Genomic DNA, 21,607 nt, shown 5'->3' with positions numbered 1-21,607 from the left:
GTAAGTCAAATTTTGGGGCCTAAATTAGAGGCAATTCCTCACATAGTGTCCCTGAGGAGTATGGTTAAATTGACTTGGACTTTGTCAACAAACTCCTAAACTCAACAAGATATATCCACCGAGTTTGAGCTTATTTGTTTTGTTGTAGCAAACACTGTCCTGCATATATCCAGGGTCTGAAGACTAAAACGGCCAACACCACACCACCTACAACCAGGGTTGCCAGGTCGCAGAAATTAAAAGCCGGACAGTCCAGCCACTTTGTCCTGACATTTGGGTAAAAAGGCCGAACTGCCTACATTGTTGAGCATTTTGTGTACATCAGTATTAATACGTACGACAATGTTTTTTATGTAACATCAAGAATTTATGATTCTTACCGTAAATTTTGTTCTCACACACAATCGTCGTTTGCTAAATGTATAGCCTAAGAAAAGCCAGACAAGTCGGACACCATTTATTCAGTCGGACTTTTTTTTATTCTCTACAAGTTAGCCCTTTGATTATCTTGATAGCTCTCTGATGATACATGATATCGAATTGAATAATTCCTTCTTTGGAGAACATTTTTATCAAAGTCTTTTAATTTATATTTTGACTAGCGGACGCCCGCGACACTGCTCGCGTTAAATTGTGTTTTTCACAAATCTCGCGACAATCATAAATTTTTCCGGGTTAAAAAGTAGCCTATATTCTACTCGATTGTCTAATTTGTGTCTATACCAATATTCATCGAAATCGGTTAAGTGGCTTAGCCGTGGAAAGATAACAAACAGACAGACTAATCTATACTAAAATTATAAAGCTGAATAGTTTGTTTGTTTGAACGCGCTAATCTTAGGAGCTACTGGTCGGATTTGAAAAATTCTTTCAATGTCAGATAGCCCATTTATCGAAAAAGGCCATAGGCTATATATTATCCCTGTATTCCTACGGGAACAGAAACCACGCGAGTATAACCGCGCGGCGTCAGCTAGTTATTAATATGGAAGTATATATAGGAACGCTCTTGTTGAGTGAGTCATCACCCTTGGGCGTTGATATCGCTTACAACGATTACCTGCATGTAGCTTAGTGGGACACGACCTTCCATAGCCAACGACTTTATGAGGGCTTCAGATGGTCTGCATCTAAACTTATAAAATCATTACTTCTTATGAAGTTTTTGGGATAAATTTACTTATTAACCTGTAATAGATTTGCTTTACGACGCTTCAGAACTGCAATTACAAAGCGTGCGCTTTGCGCAAAGTGGATTTGTCAAATCTATACTAATATTATAAAGCTAAAGAGTTTGTTGTTAGTTTGATTGAACGCGCTAATCTCAGGAACTACTGGTCTGATTTGAAAAAATCTTTTTGTGTTGGATAGCCCATTTATCGAGGAAGGCTATAGGCTATATATTATCCCTGTATTCCGACGGGAACGGGAACCACGCGGCATCAGCAAGTTTTTCTATAATATTATAATTCACATGCCATCTGTTACGAAAGAATCTTTCGACTATTATTATACCTGAGGGAGAGTCTTTAGAACAAATAATAAATTAATCTAAAATGGTTTAGATTTGGTAATCTCTGTAGGTAATACAGTATATATCGCAGAGATATCGCATTCAGTTTATTACCTGAATGTAGCTCAGCGGGGCGAAAGCTTCCGTTACGATAACATAAAGGAGACTTCGGCCACTTAAGAACTATCAAATACTGGGGTAACTGTCGATAAAGCGACAAGTTTCTGTGTAACTACCGCCCCCACTGAAAAGCCGACGCTTGGATGAATATATCCCATTGAGGGAATGAGATAGACACCTACATTTACATGTAATGATAGAGTTGGCTATATGCAATCAAGGATGAACGGTAGTTACAACTGTGACCCATATCAAAGTGATCACATTGGCCTATATCAGAACGAAAAGATAGTATTAAACAGCGCTTCGTATGCATTGTATAAGAATTATACAATGCATACGAACTGCCTCATTGGCCCCGTGGTTAGCTGGTTCAGCTACGGACAATGAGGTCCAGGGTTCGAGTCCCGGGTCAGGCCAACAAAAACAAAATAGGTTATTGGGATTTTTCTTACAAGAAAAATCTTAATAGCAGCCTGGAGTTGGGAAGTTGGCGGTGTTAGTACACCCCCGTGCCTCGGAGAGCACGTAAAGCCGTCGGCCCTGCGCCTGATCTCTCACCGGTCGTGTCGGTCTGCCGTCCCATCGGATTTCGAGAGTGAGGGAAGAGAGAGTGCACCTGTGCTTGCGCATACACTTGTGCACTATAATATCTCCTGCGTACATGGTTAATCTCACCATGAGATTAGCCGCCGTGACCGAAAAGTCGGTCGGGAGCATATTATTATTATAAGAATTATTATATTTAACTAGCAGACACCCCCCCTTGGTTTCATCGGTTCCCGTAGATATACGGGAATAAAATATAGTTTATCAGTGATAACGTAGGATTCTATTGGTGAAAGAATTTTTCACATCGGTCTGGTAGTTTCAGAACCTTTTCAATGTAAACAAACAATAAAATCTTTCCTCACATCACTCACTACAATCACACCTGACGGTAAGTGATGATGCAATCCAAGATGGAAGCGAGTTAACTTGTTAGGAGTAGGATGAAATCCACACTCCTTTCGGTTTCTACACGACATCGTACCGGAACGCTAAATCGCTTGGTGGTACGTCTTGTCGGTAGGGTGCTAACTAGCTACGACCGAAGCCCACCAGCCGAAATCCAGTGGTCGGAATGAGTTCTTAGGGTAGGCAGTGCATTTTTGCATCTATAAAGTGCACGTACGGTGATAAGGCCCTGTTAAAAGTGAGTTCGAAAATAAATGAGTAGAGCAGATAAATCCCAGGACTTCTCTTACTTGAGTCATCATCATGAATTTATTAATGCTTCAAACTTTAACTAGATGCTTACTCAAACGTTGTAATGATTGCATGACCCCTCAGTAACCTTTAATGCCGGCGACTCGTCTTAAGCCGTATGATAGGAGTCACCCGAGCGGAAGATCTTTGACCCTTTGGAGCCTTTTATAAATGACCCTTTCCCTTCGTCCACGCCATGGAATGTTTCAAAAAACCCCCTCGGGTAGTTTGATATCGGCCTTTATGTTGAAGCCACCAAAACTCCGCGCTCTGAATTTAAACTTAATTGCGTCACATAATTTCGTTGGCAATAGTTATTAACTAGTAGTATGTAAAAGGAATAACTAACTAACATCTTTAGTAGTTTGTGCAGCATGTAAAGAGCAACTCAAACCCCCGATATTTCATATAACCTGCATATCTGAGAATTTTCTGAATTCTCTACGTATGTGTAGTCTGCCAATCCCTTGGGTCAGCGTGATGGACTAAGGCCTAACATCATCATCATCCAACATCATTGAAAGCCGATGAACGACCACTGCTGGACATAGGTTTCGAGCCGCCAGCATCTAGCGGCTTCCTGCACTATACAAGCTGTTGTATAAACATAGGGTGTAAAATTATACATTTGGAAATTGATTATATATTAATTTATAGGTATATCATAGATGAGCGTGATAGCTCAGTGGATATGAACTCTGCCTTCGATTCGGAGGGCGTAGGTTCGAATCCTGTCAGGGGCATGCACCTCTAACTTTTCAGTTATATGCATTTTAAGAAATTAAATATCACATGTCTCAAACGGTGAAGGAAAAAACATCGTGAGAAAACCTGCATACCTGAGTATTTCCTCAATTCTCTACGTGGTCGAAGTCTGCCAATCCGCATTTGGTCAGCGTGGTGGACTAGGGCTTAACCCTTCTCATTCAGAGGAGACTCGTGCTCAATAATGAGCCGAATATGGGTTTTCAATGATATATCATCATTGACAACCAATATTCGGCTCACATTCGGCTCATAGATTAAAAATAGTAACTAACAAATTTTAAGACTACATGGTTATACACTACGAGACGATATTTCATGTTACACGAGCTAAAGTATTTATCCTACGTATCGCCTAACGATAGGTACAAGCAACAAATCCCTATCCCAATACCGCTTATCCGTCACGTACTTGTCTACTTTGTTAAAGAGTGATGCCCGGACAAACTCTCCACGGCGCACGATCTCACCATAATACCCCTAAAGGTAACAATAAAAAGTTTCCCTGAAGGTGTAAAAATACACTCAGTAAGAATACCTAAAACTCAGTACACAGTACCAAAAGAGGACGTAAGAAAAGACCTTAAGCTGTGTTAAAACCTACACGCTGCCTTAGCTAACTTTTAGCCATATTTTATAATTAATATAAATAAATTATTGTAAACCCCAATCTAAATCGGTTTATGAGAAAATTTCATACCATACCATACCATAGGCACTTACTAGCATACTAAAAACATTGATGCAGTCGGGTAAAAAATAAATAATCTATATTTAGCAGAAGCTTCAAAAAATGGATTAAAAAAATAAAAAAAACCAATGTCGAACGAAGGCTTCACAATATTTATCAGGACAACTTATTTAACAAACCAAACTGTAACCAAAATAAGACCCTGGGATGGATATGAGAATGACCTTGAGTGGAATCACGCACTTGTGAACGTCGTGTGTAGGGTTAAAGGATCCTTTGACTGTTAACAAACACTCCCCCTTTTCCACACAAGTCACTCTCCCCGCCTATCCCAAATAACCTAATGTGGACGACTCCAACGCCACAAGCATACTGAAGCCGACCGAACGACGAGCGCCTCATATCACAAGTCGGTCCCGCCAACCGATCGCTACCCCTCTCTAACTCCCTACTCTTTACGTAAACAAGTCGCGCCAACACGAGATCGAGCGACGTCATATCCTTCTCAGACTACTATTTCCTACACTATCTTATTTCGCTTAAAATAACAGTTAACTTCTTAGTTACTCAATGGCTATGAGTGTCAAGTCTCCGAAGCGGCGTACCCATTGAGTGTGAGATATGACGCTAGACTACTCGTATAATAACATTGGATAATTACAAATAATGGCACTGCAACGGTGCTTTCGTGAAACGTTTCAAGTGATGCCGTTGTTTTACTGATATTAAGTGCTTCATTAGGGCGGCTATCTTGTCTGTGGTATCAAAGAGATGGAGACTTTGTGATGACCACGAGTTGTAACAAGGTCTGCATCTATTCGATGTCAGTAACATAATCAAAGAGAAGAGACTTCGACCACGAGCTTAACAAGGTTTGTCTCTCTTCGAAGCCAGTGATATAATCTTACTGACTATCGGTAGACTATGTGACAGTCGCGAAGGATGGAAAATTGACGAAGGTAAGCCATCTCAAAGAAAAGGTAATTCATACCGCTTGATAGAAACTCCGGTTTCTCAAACATGCATACATGTATAATCATTACAATTATGAATATGTATGTATGGATTTTTAAAAAGTAATCCGACGGGAATTGGCCTGTATGGACTCTTCGCCGCTGCTATGTGACGACCACAGGTCAAAGTCACCGAAGTCTCTTCGACTATAATTCCTCATATCGCAGACAATGTAACCGGATTTTGCGTCATCCGCTCATAGTTGCTGATTAGGACAAGCCGCTTTGTAAAGTTGCGTGGGATCGCGAAAAAATTAAATTCAGTTCAATATACTGCTACAATTAGGTACATATATGAGGATTTATTTCATAACTCTGTCATTAATTGTGCAATTTCTGTAATTTCTTTATATTATTAAGTATAGATAATATAAGGTTGTTTTAACCCTTTCACACTTAACCCCCCAAACCGATTTAAAATATTTCTTTAGCAATGGAAATCTACGTTATAAGCGAGTAACAAAGGTTATATTTTATCCCATATTCCCAAAGGAACTAAGTACGCGGATGAAACCAATATTAATGTCACTAATCAAATTACATTTAATTATTTATTATTGAACCAAATAGTCAGCCAAATAGCTTATGCCTACTATATAAAGCTATGTAAAGTAATAAATAACAATTAATATACGTACAACAGGGTGCACAGTTACAGCTCTATCTTATAATCGTTAGGCACCTGTATCAATCATTATTATCGGGATGAAACTCCCCCTCGGGTGCTGTTTGGCATAGGTCATTAGGCCCTTTGGTTATCGAGAATTTCGAGCCAGTGTAATTACATCCGATGGCCATTACTCTAACGGCTATAACTTATTGATATCTGTATAATGAGCTTATTAATATATTGGTAATATATTAAATATGCAATACTTAACGCTATGTATCATTATTATGATTTTTAAGTTGGAAAAGTACGACACTACGACAATAGTCTAATAATTTATACTAAGTACGATTCTACCAGGGGCGTAGCTACCGCCGTATCAGTCGTATCAATGATACGGGGCCCTCGGGCTATAGGGGGCCCCTTACGTGTGAAAGCAAAAATTTGTAAAATTTGTAAAAGTAAAATGTCACAATCTTACTTAATCTGGTGCTTCTTGAAAAAACACAGAGAGACTACAGAAATGACATAGTAAAAAAACAATCTGTCTTTTTCGATGCGACGAAAAGTTGGAGATATCCTACATAGGTTAAGTACCTAACTGTCATATTTATTTTAAACGAGCACTTTTTTTAAAGAAATCTGATTTGGGGCCCCGAACTAAATTTTGATACTGGGCCCTTCCAAGGCACGCTACGCCACTGGATTCTACATTAAGTTTTTCAGTTCTGCCAGCAATCCAGGATTGCCGTGTCTTTTTCATGAGTTTGCCATTTCATCTATTAGGCAAGATATTAAGCTTTAAAGAATATTTCGCGTCAAAGGTTTCATTGAATTGAAAATTTTTGTATCCATTCCATTTGCGCGAGTCTTATCTGAATATATTAAACCTGTTATTAAACTGGCAAAAATGTATTCGAAGGGTTAAGGTATATTTTGCGCTTCAGGAGATTCGTGATTCGGGACAGTACACCTGCGTTTACATTTGTTCACATACGTGTAGTTAAGCTTTATATTTCATTACATACGAATAAAATTAAACGTCGCATGGTGAAAAAATAATGGATTCTCGAATTAATATGACACGCAAACCAGCTTGACTCATTGTGGATATGAATCTCATCGGTTTTATTATCCTACTTGAAAAAAAGTTCTGTTTACGACTCGTAACTCGTCCATATATAATATATGCGTATAAACGTTTACGAGTCGGTGGAAAACTAATCCTATTTGGATAGGAGTTTGTTATTTAAAACGCACATTTATAGGGGAACCTTACGTATTTTGAAGGAAATTCGTTTTATTCTAAATGTCGTCCAGTTTAACAAGTTGTCGCAATATAGTGGACGAGACGGGACGGCGACGCGACACTGACGGAGTATTTAAGTTCTAATGTACCTACCTAGTTAGTATAGACCACGTTCCACAGATTTTTAAGGACGTCTTTAAGAAGTCCTGCTGCATTCGACACATTGCGGACGGAACGGGACGGCGACGCGACGCTGGCGGGAGTAACTGAGTTGTAATATACTGTTTAATATATTACAATACGTGTGTGACAACACGTCACACAGAGCCGTCAGATACAGCGTGACATTCTGTTTGACTTGCTTTATATTAACTAATAGATATATTACAATTCAACTCCCACCAGCGTTGCATCGCTGTCCCGTTCCGTCCGTAATGTGACGAACGTAGAACAAACGAAAGATGTCTTGAAGTTTTTGGCTTTAATATGGCTTAGAGATCTAAACCATATCGGATCCGATTAAAAGGCGTGCAAACATTCAAAGCTGACAACTTATTTAATAAATATTTTGCAGAGTAATCCTCACAGAATTTCATATTGACGCTATAAATTTTATTTAACAACATAAGGTAAATGTTAAGGAATCTCAATATTACATGTAATAACTTAAGCATATTACATTACGTACATACAATATATTGTAACAAAAGCTCGTAACAACGCGCTTCGGCTTGCGCGAAATGCGAAATTTGATTTTATTCCGTAGTTACTTATTCAGAAATATTGACAGGATATTAACTTCACTCTTCGTACCTCCGGCAGTTTTCCATTTGTGTTTTTATAGGAAGTACTTATAATACATCTACACTAAATAGATATACCTTCTAACAGCTGGTATTGGCTGGGTTTTATATATATAATATTTTATATAATAATAATATATTTATGTATAACTATATAACTTTTCATAAAATTGTGCATATAGCTATTGGCATCATCGATTTTTTATACTAGAGATACTGTCTACTATGTCAAGGTGTGTGTTCAGTGTAAAAACTGTATAAGTAGGTAAATAAGTACATAATTATATACATATAATGATGTATGTAATTATTAAATACTAGCTGACACCGCGCGGTTCCCGTTCCCGTTGGATACACGGATAATATTATAGCCTATAGCCTTCCTCGATAAATGGGCTATCTAACACTTAAAGAATTTTTAAATCAGATCCGTAGTTCCTAAGATTAGCGCGTTCAATCAAACAAACAAACTCTTCAGCTTTATAATATTTTACCTGTTAAAGTTTTATTATAATATCTAGATGGCGCTAGTAGTACCTTAATGCCACGGTAACGTTTGGTGTTACAAATGGTATAAGTAAAATCTCAAATTGTGAATTAATGTATAGAATTTGACCAGTTATTTTATTATAAGTATAGATATAGATAAGTATAGATAAAAATAAAAAATATTAAGTAAAACAAGACAAGGCGGCTTGAAACTGTGGTGTTTGAAAGTCCTTACTAGAAACCTATGTTCAGCAGTGGACGACTATCGGCTGATAATGTTGATGAATACAAGATGCTATAACTTTAAATGTGTTTTCAAATCACTACACTGCTAAAATTTAGTACTTATCTACCGCATATGGCGATGCTAATGCGTAGGCATAGTGGGCGTACATATAAAACAAATATTGTAAGTTTGGCAGCGTTTGGCCGTTGTCGGGCAGCCCGCAGCCGTATGCAGGAAACGTTTGCAGCGAGCACACGTCACGGTGGTCGTGACCTCGCCGGTTCAACGAACGCACCCGTCACCGTCACAGCTTGCGCGCCCGATGCGTCAACCGTGTCTTTTGCACGATAAACGATTACGTGTGACACTGTTTCTTATCGGCGTTTTTATCTGCACCCGAAATGAGATTTACAGCCAGTTTCTTCATGTAAAGCTAAAGTAACAGTAAAAGTAGTAAGTTGTAAAGAAGACTTTATTATTCAGTGAATAAGACTGTCACTTTCGATTTATTTATGACGTTACTTTGACTGTTACTTGCGATAAAGAAACTGGCCCATAGTCGGCGAAATAGGCTTATATTATAACGATATGAATCAAGCTTAAAAGAGGGGTGTTATAAGTTTGTCTGTCTGTGGCACCATAACTCCCGAACGGATGAAGCGATTTTAAATGTAGTTTTTTGTGTTAAAGGTGACTTATGCGCGTGTGTCTTATAGTGTTCTTAGACATGTTTGATGAAAATCGGTTGGGCCGTTTAAAAGTTGTGGAGGTGAAAATGGGGAAAAATAACCGAATGTCTGCAAATACACTCGAGTGGGGGGTCTCATATAAAAGCGCACTGAAAGAGACTTGCGAGCGTAATTCATAACATTCGGGAGTTTTTCAAAATTTTCAATTTCATGTTATGGAAAATCTAGCCCACGTTACAGACCTTCAGATTTAACTACGCAGTTTTAACTACAATATTATCTAATGATTTTAAACTTATTTCGTGGTTGTTCATTATGAATATTATTTAAACGGGTACATACGAGATTTTTAATGTCGATATTTCGACCCAGTTAGAATATACTCATACAGTATTATCTAATCGCAATTTTACCAAAATCATAAGAAAAAAGTGTACGGTTAATTGACGAACACTACCCACAGACGATTTAACTCAACAATTCGACTGTTCAACTAAGCTAATTTTAGTATTCTGAACGCAGTTTTGGACGATTCGAGGCTGGGAAGTTTATCAGGTTTCAAGAGATTTCATATACAGAATTCTAAATTCGTTTGTTCGCCGCGTTCGACTCGGATATCTGTGCGTTTGTTTTTTTTTTTTTGCTTATTTATAGTTGCGTACAGACACGTAATTTTACTAAGAACCACACCTTCTTTTACACTGTTGAAATTCACTTTGAATCACAAACACCAAGGCACCAGAAACGGTAAGCATAGAACAATCGCGAACGACAGAGCTGATACCTTGTTGTGAAATTAGTCACGGCCCACTGAGCTTCCAAGAACGATTTATACTGTCGAGCGAATAGACTGCAACCATCACTTTGTAGAGCGAGGACCTGTCATCGCCGGACTTACTTCATTTTAGGGTGGCTGAATTTTTGTCAGCCTATGGTAATCTATACTAAGTTATATTACAAAGGAAATGTTTGATTGTTTGTTTGCATTGAATATGCTTACAAACTAGTGAACCGATTTGAAAAATTCTTTCACTATTGGAAAACTACACTAACCCCGAGTGCTATGGGCTACATTTTATCCCGTTATTCCTACGGGAACGGGAACCACGCGGTTGAAACCGCGCGGCGTCTGCTAATATCTAAAAATTCTCGTATCGCGGCGTTTGTTATTAAACTCCATTGATTGATTTTTATGAAATTGAGGTCTGAGAATCGACCAACTTTTATTTTTCATACCCTTATGTGAGAAATTTATAAAGTAAAACAACCTTTGCAGGGTCAGGTATTTATTTTCTTCGGCATTATCTATACTAATATTATAAAGAGGTAAAGTTTGTAAGTTTGTAAGTTTGTCACATTTTTTAAATGGGGTAATCTTCGGAACTACTGGTCCGATTTTAAAAATTCTTTCACCAGTAGAATGCTACATCATCGGGGAGTGCTATAGGCTATATTTTATATTGGTATCATATATATTAGCCGAGTTATCACAGTTTTTGTCATACAGGTCGGACTGAAAATCCTCTTAAACAGACTTATTCGCATGCGCTGCCTTAACTATTGTGTAAAATTGAAATTAATGTATGGAGACTTTATGTATCTTTAAAAGTTCTACAAAAAAGTCCGCGACACCATATATCTATCTTCTATATATTAGCAGATATAGTACCTTTTGTGTTTTAAAAATTATTAATTTTATATACTTAGGTTTACGTCATTATTTATACAACTAAACTTTAATCCTTATTAAAATAAATTATTTAATAATCACAAGGATATTATGGAGATAAGATTTGCCCTTTATAGTATGTTAATTAGTTAAATAGTTTCGGAGATAATACAAAATTTCTAAAAGACGCAGAAATTCCGCTATATGATGCCCGGCGCTTTCATTTACTTAGTTCCCGTTCCCGTGTGAATATGTGGATCAAACATAGCCTATGACACTCGAAAATAACGTAGCTTTCTATTGGTAAAACAATTTTCCAAATCGGTCCAGTAGATCCAGAGATTACCTCCTACAACCACACGAACTTTACCTCTTTATATTATTAGCATAGAAGTCTCTATTTCTCTTGGTCATACCACCACTCTCGAAGGACTGGACCGATTTTGCTAAGGGTAGGAGTAAGATAGAGAAGTTACAGGGTAGGGTAGGGTACGGATAGGGAAGCGTAGGGGTAGTGTAGAGGTAGGGTAGGTTTAGGGCCGGGTTTAGTGTAGGGTAGTGGTAGGGTAGAGGTACGGGTAGGATAGGGAAGTGGTAGGGTAGGGGTAGGATAGGCGTGAGATAGGGTTACGGGTGGGATAGGGGTAGGAAAGGGATAGGGTACGGGGAGGGTAGGGTAGGGTAGGGGTAGGGTAGATGTAGGGGTTGGGTAGGGTTGGGGTAGTAGTAGGGTAGGGGTAGTAGTAGGGTAGGGGTAGGGTAGGGTAGGGGTAGTAGTAAAGTTGACATCGAAATTTACGCGGACGAAGTCGCGGGTGTCCGCTAGTATAATATAAATAATTATGTTCCTAATCGCCAGTAACTTAGCTTCGTGACAACCTTTCGAAAATCACCATTAACAGACAAGACTACATTTTAGGAGAATTTTAAGGGTCTCTAGCTCAGTGTTGCCACAGAAATAACGGTCTGTCGACTCAAGGCGTGATACCTCACGATATCCTGGAGAAAATAACAAGGAACTTTGAGGAAACCTGCTACCTTCCAAAACCAATACAGCCTAAAATCTATAAATGGCTGCGAAATTTAGCAAAGGCTGACAAAATTTCAGCTTTCCTAAAATGAAGTATGTCTAGGCATCGCAAGCTCTCAGTCCATTGTGGCCGTATGCGACATAACCTCTCGCTTTTACGGTATACCGATACCTGCTTAATTAAACAAAGCTTCGCCTCAACCGTTCTTCTTTTCACAGGATTAATTAATCATCCTTTGTGGAAATACCAGGATCTATATAAAAATGGATATACCGGCGCCGAGTAACGACGGCTGTAATTCGGTGCAATTAACAATGGAAGAGCTGTTTGCGAAAAAATCTCTTTTGTGGTTTTCTTAATTACTCCAACCAGTTGGGCAAAGCGGTCGCGGCTATGACCAAAGATTTTATACTATGAGATTACTTTCCTCTGAAGGTATTAAAAAAATCCGCATTTTTTTTGCAAATATGTTGAATTTTCTATTGAAATCACCACCAATGCCAATGACATTTTGTTTTCATTGCCGTTTGCAATTTATGCTGCAATTTCTTGATTTTTTTTAGATAATTTTTTTTAAGATCTTCCGTAAAACTATACTAATATTATAAAGCTGTAGAGTTCGTTTGTTTGTTTGATTGAACGCGCTAATCTCAGAAACTACTGGTCCGATTTGAAAAATTCTTTCAGGGTTAGATAGCCCATTTATCGAGGAAGGCTATAGGCTATATATTATTCCCGTATTCCTATGGGGATTTGTAAACAAATCGACCGTAACCGCTAGACTATGGTAACCGTCAAGAACAAAATTGTACAGGATTTTGTTGTTGCGGTATTACGTTGAATTAGGAATTTGATAATTTTATTATTTGACGGTGGTGATAATTTTATTACAACCCCTTTTTCAACAACTTTAGAGGAGAATGGCTCATTTGATATATATGTCATTAACGCGTTGAAAACTGAGGCGAAGAAAGATGGCGAATTGTCTTAATTTCATTTAGCTGCATAGTAAACAACGAAAGTTATTTAAACTAATAATATCTAAATATTGTCTTATCGAGTAGTGTGTTCAGGAAGTGTGCAGAACTGTGCAAGTGTGCGCCCAGTGGAGTAGTTAAATTCAGATCACTTTTTGCGGTAATTTTGTAGGCACGTAACATATCCAAAGTATAAAATAATCGTTGGCAATAACTGTCTTTGTCAGATGCATTAAGTCGTTTTCCTATTTGGTAATGGGAAGGCGTAGTTAATAGTCAGTATTTAAATAATTAACAACAATTATGTGTTACTCGCTGAGTTAATACATAAAATATTATTAACACAATATTTGTACATTTGAAACGAAAACAACAGAAAAACAGAAAAAGCATTTTATGTAATTAGAGATTCGTTTGTCTAATAATTATTGCTTGTTGACTTTGAGGATTAATCTAGACTCGAATAATAATATTTTAAAGGATTTTTTATGTTCCATTTATTCAGCATTGGTATTTGGGAAACGTGATACTATAAGAATTTTCGTCTTATCTTTTTATTTTTTTAATTAATTTTTGGTTCTCTTTTCAATAAGTTGGTACATATGTATATCTACACTAATATTATACTGAGGTAAAGTTTATGGTGTTGTGGCGTAATCTCTGGATCTACAGAACATATTTGGAAAATTTGTTTACCACTAAAAAGCTACGTTATTTGTGAGTGTCACAGGCATAATTTTATGCCCTTTTTCTCATGGTAACGGGAACTACGCGGGTACAACCACGGGGCGTCGGCAAGTTATTCATAAATTATTAAGTAGTGAATTGAGCAATTGATACGATGCCAATTAGGGCTGCCTTAGTACCCGACCAGGAGGTCAGTCTGTTAAAATTCTATAATTGGACGAACTAATCTATGACTCGTCTCTTTGTGGTGCAATATTTCGACACATATTCACAAGAGCTTGATTTAGAACAAAAGATTGCGTGTGTGTGTTATAATAAAGTATGAAAATTGTAGTTATAGTTAATTTAATTAATAGAATAATTTAATTACAGATTACTCAACTACCTGTAATATTGCAATACAAGCCATGCTGATATACTCGCATATACCTTGAATTTCAGCAATAAATAGTAGGGGTTATCTGAATATTTTTTCTAAAATTTAAAACAAAAATGTAAAAGTTCTCAGAATACCTACCGCTTTTAAAAAAAATTAAAAGTATTAGGTACCTTCGGTATCGTTTTACGAGTACCAACTACAATCACTACTAAAAATTGATACCAAAGGTACCTTTTTGTCAGAAGTAATGAAAATAGTCAACTTATCAAAGAAGGATATAACATCACGCTTCTATCAATAGGAACGGAATATCAACAGTTAAAGATAAGCAAAATTCAAGGACGACAGAATTATTCTCTTATAAAAAAGTAGCGAATATTATCTGTTATTATATAAGTATATTATTATATATTTTTTGTAATGTAAACAGTTGATTTATAATTAGCAGGTATCTTGTTATATCGCATTAACATGGTTAAGGCTGCCAGTCCACCGAAGCGGAGCGAGGCAGCGGAGCCGAGAAACTGAGAAATATTAACCAATAGGATTGCACAAAAACTCCGCTCCTCTTAAGTAGACAGGGACTTGCGAGCTTTTAAAAAATCATATAAAACCGGTAAGCGGAGCGGGGTTAAATAAATTAAATTTAACATAGTCTGCAATTTCGCTCCGCAGCATCGCTCTGCTCCGGTGGCAGACGCAGTACGCAACTCCACCCCGCATTAGTCCGTTCCCCCGCTACGCTCCCTTTCCTACTACGTAACCGAGACGGTCTGTCTATAAATGACAATTCAAGAAAACGCCGGGAGGTAAGTAACAAATAAATAAAACATTATATTCGTCTGTATCCGTCGTAAATCTGAACCAAGCGCTGTTACCGTGCAGGACACATAATAAGCCCCCCGTTGATGGATGAACCGCAATCTGAAGCATGCAAATAGTTCCAAGTGGATATTTCCTCTTGATATCTCTTTCCTATATTCACAACGTAAACAGTTGCGTATCTACGCTCGCGAGTCGCTTTTTCAATTACCATTATAGTCCAGTCGTTTTAGGTTTTAAGTATCTGGGGAAAAATTCCTAGTGAGAATTTTTGTATACACCTATATTACGGTGTTATTAAAATCGACATCTATATTCTATATTAATATATAAAGCTGAAGAGTTTGTTTGATTGAACGCGCTAATCTCAGGAACTACTGGTCCGATTTGAAAAAATCTTTCAGTGTTAGAAAGCCCATTTATCGATAGATTATATATTATCCCCGTTTTCCTACGGGAACGGGAACCACGCGGGTAAAACCGCGCGGCGTCAGCTAGTGATTTTGTGCCTACAATATCACCGCAAAAAGTGATCCGAATTTAGCTACTCCATAGAGCGCACACATGCACATTTTTGTGTTTACTTGCATTATATATTTATAGTATTTATGTTTCCTAAACTCGACATTGTAGACAATATTTAGGTATTATTTGTTTAGATAACTTTTGTTGTTTATTATGCGACTAAATGAAATTAAGACAATTAGCTATGTTTGTTCTCCTCATTTTCGAAGCGATAGTGACATATCTAATAGTGTAAAATCTTTGATCATTAAAAGTAACTTTAAAACAAAGATAAAAAAAAAACCTATTTACGGTCCATTACAAGACCAGGCTTCCCTCCTTTTAGAAGAGGAGATATGGAGCTTAGACAGACCACACTGCTCCAATGCGGATTGGCGGGATTAGGGTGATATAATGTTTAATTAACTGCCACTCTCAGTTGTTAATGATTACGACGGCTTAACGTGCTCTTCGAGGCACAAGGGTGTAACCAACAACCCTATTCTGGGCTGAGAATTTTTACTTAAAATATCTTAGAAGAAAAGCTCAGTATAAATTTCCATGTCCCGCCCCTGGATTCGAACCCAGGACATCGTGATCCTAAGCTACATAAGCCAACGAAGCAGTGCGCGTTCATTACGGTACGTGAATTGTATTAAGGTCATGGTTTCCTGATTAGCAACTAAGGTGAACACGCAAGTAATCATTGGTGACAATGTCACAAATGATTACTTGCAAACTTACAAACACTGGATTCCGAATTCCGATTCACGGTATATTCGTAATACAAATCTAACATTAACACTTCATAGAAAGATCAGGATTACATAAATATTGCATTGTTCACAATTAAGATTTCATTCAAGAATATTACTTATTGATTTTAAATACGACCAATATTTTATTTCCCCTCCCAAAAAGTGGTAAAGACTATGTTAGGGTGGGGATGAGTGGGGATCAAAGCCATGACTTCTTGGTGTTGGTGTCTGCCTCTTACACTCGGTACTGTTGATGCTTATGCTTTTAAGATAGTTAATTTATTAACCTAAGGAACCAGACCAAAACCTCATGTAGTTTCCAAGCTACTTACATGAGGTTGTGGTCTTTTGTTGCTGTCAAGAGAGTAGAGACAACAAAGTAGGTGAATAAGTGATTATGGAGGTCATCATACTGAATGAAGTATTGACCCTATAACAATGCTTCATCATATTCTATGAAGTCTATTTTAATAAGTATGTGGAATTTGTGTAAATCTTCCCGTGGGAATATAAAAACAAATATTGGGAGAATAGATTAGCCAAATATCCATCACTTTGATTGGTTTTGCCGCTCTGAAGTTATAAATAGTTAGACATTGGTATACATTCTTAAGTCATATCATGAGTATGCACATTTTATTATACACTTGCTCTGGTCAATTTTCTCAAAGGTATCCATAAGTTAGTAAAGGTGCATTCAATACATCAAAAATAGCTCCAGAAAGAGGAATATTGTTCATTGTTAATAAAAACAATAAAATGAAATAAGTTTTTTGTAATAAATATTATAGAAGCATATTTTATTACTATAAAATATTACATTTAAGCACAATGGAAGAATCTGTAGGTGTGCTCTAAGCTATGAATCAGATATTTCAAACAAGTTTTGATCTGCCAATAGTAACTAGGTATCTACCTATATGAAATACAATAGTAACTATAACATGAGCAGTTTGTGGTAAGGGTGAAAGTGGCACATGGACTGTTATGAATGTGGTACATACACATTTACAAATAGTAGTATACACAATGAAGCATGATGATTTATTAACTTCATGTCAGGTCATGTCTTTAGAATTATTAATAATCATCTCTTTTGTGTTTTCACTTTTTTTTTTCTTTACAAGTTAGCCCTTGACTACAACCTCACCTGATAGTAATTGATGATGCCATCTAAGATGGAAGCAGGCTAACTTGGTAGGAGGAGGATGAAAATCCACACTCCTTTAGATTTCTACACAGCATTGTACCTGAACGCTAAATCATTTGGAGGTAAGTCTTTGCCAGTAGGGTGATAACTAGCCACGGCATAAGCCTCCCATAAGCCAGACCTGGACCAATTAAGAAGACCTCAATCGGCCGAGCCGGGGATTGAACCCAGGACCTCCGTCTTGTAAATCTACCGCACATACCACTTGCGCCACGGAGGCCATCAAATACTACACTGCTGCGAACGAACTGCGAAGCTGAAGTGGCAATGGGAGGGTACATAGTTGGAAGAGCTGATTTTTCATTTGGCATTGAGGTGGCAGAATTGTGACCCTACACTAGAAAGTGCAGTCTACCCATCAAGTGTTTTGCAGGAATTCTCTGGATGCAGGCAGCTCAAGATCGTGATATTTGGAAATACCTACAAAAGTACTATGTCCAGCTGTGGATGTCTACTGCCCAATATTAAGATATGATGATGATGATGATAGATAAACTTTAAATAAAGGCAGTTGTGCATACAACATCGTTATTGACTTAAAAAGAACAGTAAAAAACATTAATTTTATACCTAAATCTCCTTGAAAACAATGAAACTCTTTGTCAAATATATTTGTGAAATATTTTGATAATATATGGCTTTGTTTGAAGAGTTTGTCAATTACAAAAAGTCAAGTTTGGCAAACAATTTTGTCAAACATGATTGATCTTTTGCATACCCCTTACAAAGCTAGTAGAGTGTTTTGTCATAAAGCTGGTTTAAGGATATAAGTATATCTTCATGCTTACTACAATTGGTAAGTTTAAATGGTATGGATCCTACTGAAATATTAAATAGAAACAGTCAATACACTGATGTTACAGTTAAATCAAATACTTAAATTCTAGGAATTATTTTGATAAAAATGTGTAATTTCTTATCTGTCCCTGTTTTTTATTCTGGTGTACATTGCCACAGAAATTCATCAGGTTACATGGCAAATCTGTTTAATTGTTAAATTGTACAAAATACTGTAGTATATTATGATAATGCCAGCCTTGAACTTTGTACATGATAAATTGTTTTGTTTGGATAATTTTATTCCCTCACTCTGGTTTCATTTAAAAACGAACATTAGCTTTTTTAGTCACAGGTACATCATTAGCCTGTAATAAAATGAGTGGGGATCTAGGATTTTTAAAGCTACTAGCAGTAGCAAAATGTGCTAAATTACTTATGCAATTAATATAGATTTACACAACAATATAAAATCTATTTTATTAAACTTTACTTGCTTTAATGAATACCTCTACTTTTAACAAATGATAAAAAGTATGCTGGTAAATGGAATAAGTCATTTATAATTGAAAATTTGCTTCAATGGAAAAACACAGTTTACAAATGTCTTGGTCGGGTAAAGAAGGTTTTTAGGTGTTGAAAAACACTCTGACTCAGTGTCTGATCTGTTATAACTGCCTAAATGAGAGACTATGACTAATGCAGCAATTTGTATTATTGCAGCAATATTTCTGCCACAACTTGTCTGTCTGTCAACACATTTAGTTGTCTTTTTTAAGACTATCCTACCAATATTATAAACACTAAAGTTTGTATGGACGTTTATTACTCTTTAATGCTGCTACTACTAAAGCGATTTGGCAGAAATTTGGAATGGAATAGATTTATAGTATTAACATATAGGCTTCTTTTCAACCTGGAAAATCCATGGTTCCCACAGGATTTGTAAAAAACTGAATTCCATGTGGAGGAAGTTTTGGGTGTCTGCTAGTTTAAATATAGTATTATCTTTCAGAGGAGTCCTAGGATGTCTAAGTCTCCAGATTTATTTTAAATTTAGTATACAGTATATTTCATTTTGTTTTATATAATATGTAGGTAGTAGTTAAGTAGTTTAATATTATTATACATACTTTTGTAATTTTGAAGCCTATATACTACAGCTTTTGATGATGAGTACTGTTTACTAACAAATAAATTAGAAATGAAGGTAGTAAATGCATGTCATTTCATAACTTATTTACTTTAAATTATGTATGGTTTGGTTATAAAATGTTATACAAAATATATTTACCATATCTAATTGTTTTAAGCTTATTAATCAAATTTATTTTCATTAAGTTAAGAACAAGTTAATTATAATTACTATTAATCTGTGTGAAATGACTAGTGATTTATATCCTCATTTTTAATTTGTTTGTTGGTTAACAGTACTCACCAATAAAAGCTGAAATATAGTTGAAATAAATATAGTTTAAAGATGTTTTACATTATTTACAAATAGATATTTGTTTTTAGAACTTGACTTGTTGGTTCTGCAGTAAGCCTATGTGCCTTCAGATCAAGGTTCTGGGTGCAAGTCTTGGCTGGGTTATGACCTACTAAGCTTTTCTTTTACCTAAGACATTTTCAGTACAAATAAAAACAGCCCAGAATTGGGATGTTGGTGGTATTACAGACCTGTGCCTCTTTATAAGACTTTCTCTCAAGTTATCTGTGCTTTTATTACTATGCCAAAGCATATAGTAAACAAAGGAGTATATAACAACAATGTATAAACAAATAGTTGTATGTGATATACAAATTAAATCTCTCACTCATCAATGAATGAACAATGGCACAATTTGATGCAATTCTAATAAATTCTCAGTTTTACAAACAACAACAAAGGCAAACAGATTTATTGACTCAAGTATTATGAATACCCGAGTTACAATTTGTTACCTAGTTCTGACGTGTTTTAATGTTAAATGTTGTGTAAAATGAAACCAATACAATAATCATTGTTTCTAAATAAACATAAGGGGACTTACCACTTTCTATGTAAGGAAAGGCGAGTAGCAGAAGAATTATGTATCCAATTTCACTAAACATTGTCGCTTACAAACACACACTTTTGGTATCACTAAGCCATCGCACACAGCTGATTCACGAACCACACAAAACCTTTGTCTGTTTTCGATGGAAACGCATGCGCGTGCAAACAATATTTTTTATTTACATTACAACAAATCTTATTCTAAATAAATGGAAAACTGTAGAAACACGCCTAACAACACCAGCGATTACTGTTGCAGTCACCGTTTAGCTTCCCTCGAAACAATAAATAAATAACAAATTATTTTCGTCCTCTTTAACTTAATCAAATAAGGAAACGTAACTTATTGAGTTCAAGTAAATAATACAAATTAAAACAATTCCACTTTTGCATTATTGATCCATCTTTAACTAATATTCACATAACTAATATTAAATTTTATGTACAAAACGACTGCAAAGGCATTTTCTGTACTTTCCGACAGGTCGACTGACATATTGGAATTTTATTGATGTTGCCATTTGACAAATAGAATGTCATAGCCGACATTGTGTTTCTATGGTTTATGGTTTATGTAGAAGAGCCGGTAGACAGAGATATGTGGGCGTTTCTAATTTCTGTTAAGCTAAGCGCACATGTTAAATTCAAATTCTTACAGCTGCTTGGTGGGTTATTCAAAGCTAACTGTAACATACGACGAAAACGACTTATTTACTTTAGTTTAAAAGTATTATGAGGAATATTAAAATTATGGCAATGTTGCATTCAGATTTAAAAAAATATCAACATTATTCGGTTACTCTATAAATAATGACAGAAAATATGGTATTGCCATATTGAAATTTCATTAGTTCTACTTTTAATTTTATTATAAAAGTAATTTTATTTTACAAGTGTTGGTTAGGTGTGGAACAACTACTTAACTATAACAACAGATGCACTATAGTTTGAATCGTAGACAGAGTCTACGTCCACAGTTTGGATAAGGATTAAACCTGGGTTTAATACTTGAGTGCCTATGAACACTAAAATAAACCCTCAAAATATTTATTGTGGACTCAGTCCAGTCACACCAGTCCTATAAAATATGTTAGTTTACTCTTTGCAACAGTCACACCAACACAACACAGGTTCAATGTAACCAGTAGGTGCCATTGGAGTCAAGTGGACTTTTTATTATTTATATATCTTATTATATTTATATATATTATTATAAAAATAGATATTTAAATATCTATTTTTTCTGCAATGATAAATAAAGACCACATAATTTAGTTAATGGTACTAAACTACTTAAAAATAAATAAAGGATGCTTCCTTTATTTATTTTTAAAGTTTA

The 21,607-nt window shown here is 36.2% G+C and overlaps 1 protein-coding gene across 1 annotated transcript in view; it reads right to left on the bottom strand.

The window, feature by feature from the left end:
- LOC112053037 (disintegrin and metalloproteinase domain-containing protein 10) overlaps positions 1-20,775 on the bottom strand; it is a 105,271-nt gene extending 84,496 nt beyond the window's left edge. The window contains exon 1 of the mRNA XM_052884767.1: positions 20,264-20,775. Coding sequence (XP_052740727.1) covers positions 20,264-20,324 — 61 coding nt within the window. The 5' untranslated portion in view covers positions 20,325-20,775. The remainder of the gene's footprint in view (positions 1-20,263) is intronic.
- Positions 20,776-21,607: the final 832 nt, after the last annotated feature.

Source organism: Bicyclus anynana, chromosome 12 (genome assembly GCF_947172395.1).
Source record: "Bicyclus anynana chromosome 12, ilBicAnyn1.1, whole genome shotgun sequence".
NCBI lineage: Eukaryota > Metazoa > Arthropoda > Insecta > Lepidoptera > Nymphalidae > Bicyclus > Bicyclus anynana.
This window is presented reverse-complemented; position numbering and strand designations above follow the sequence as displayed.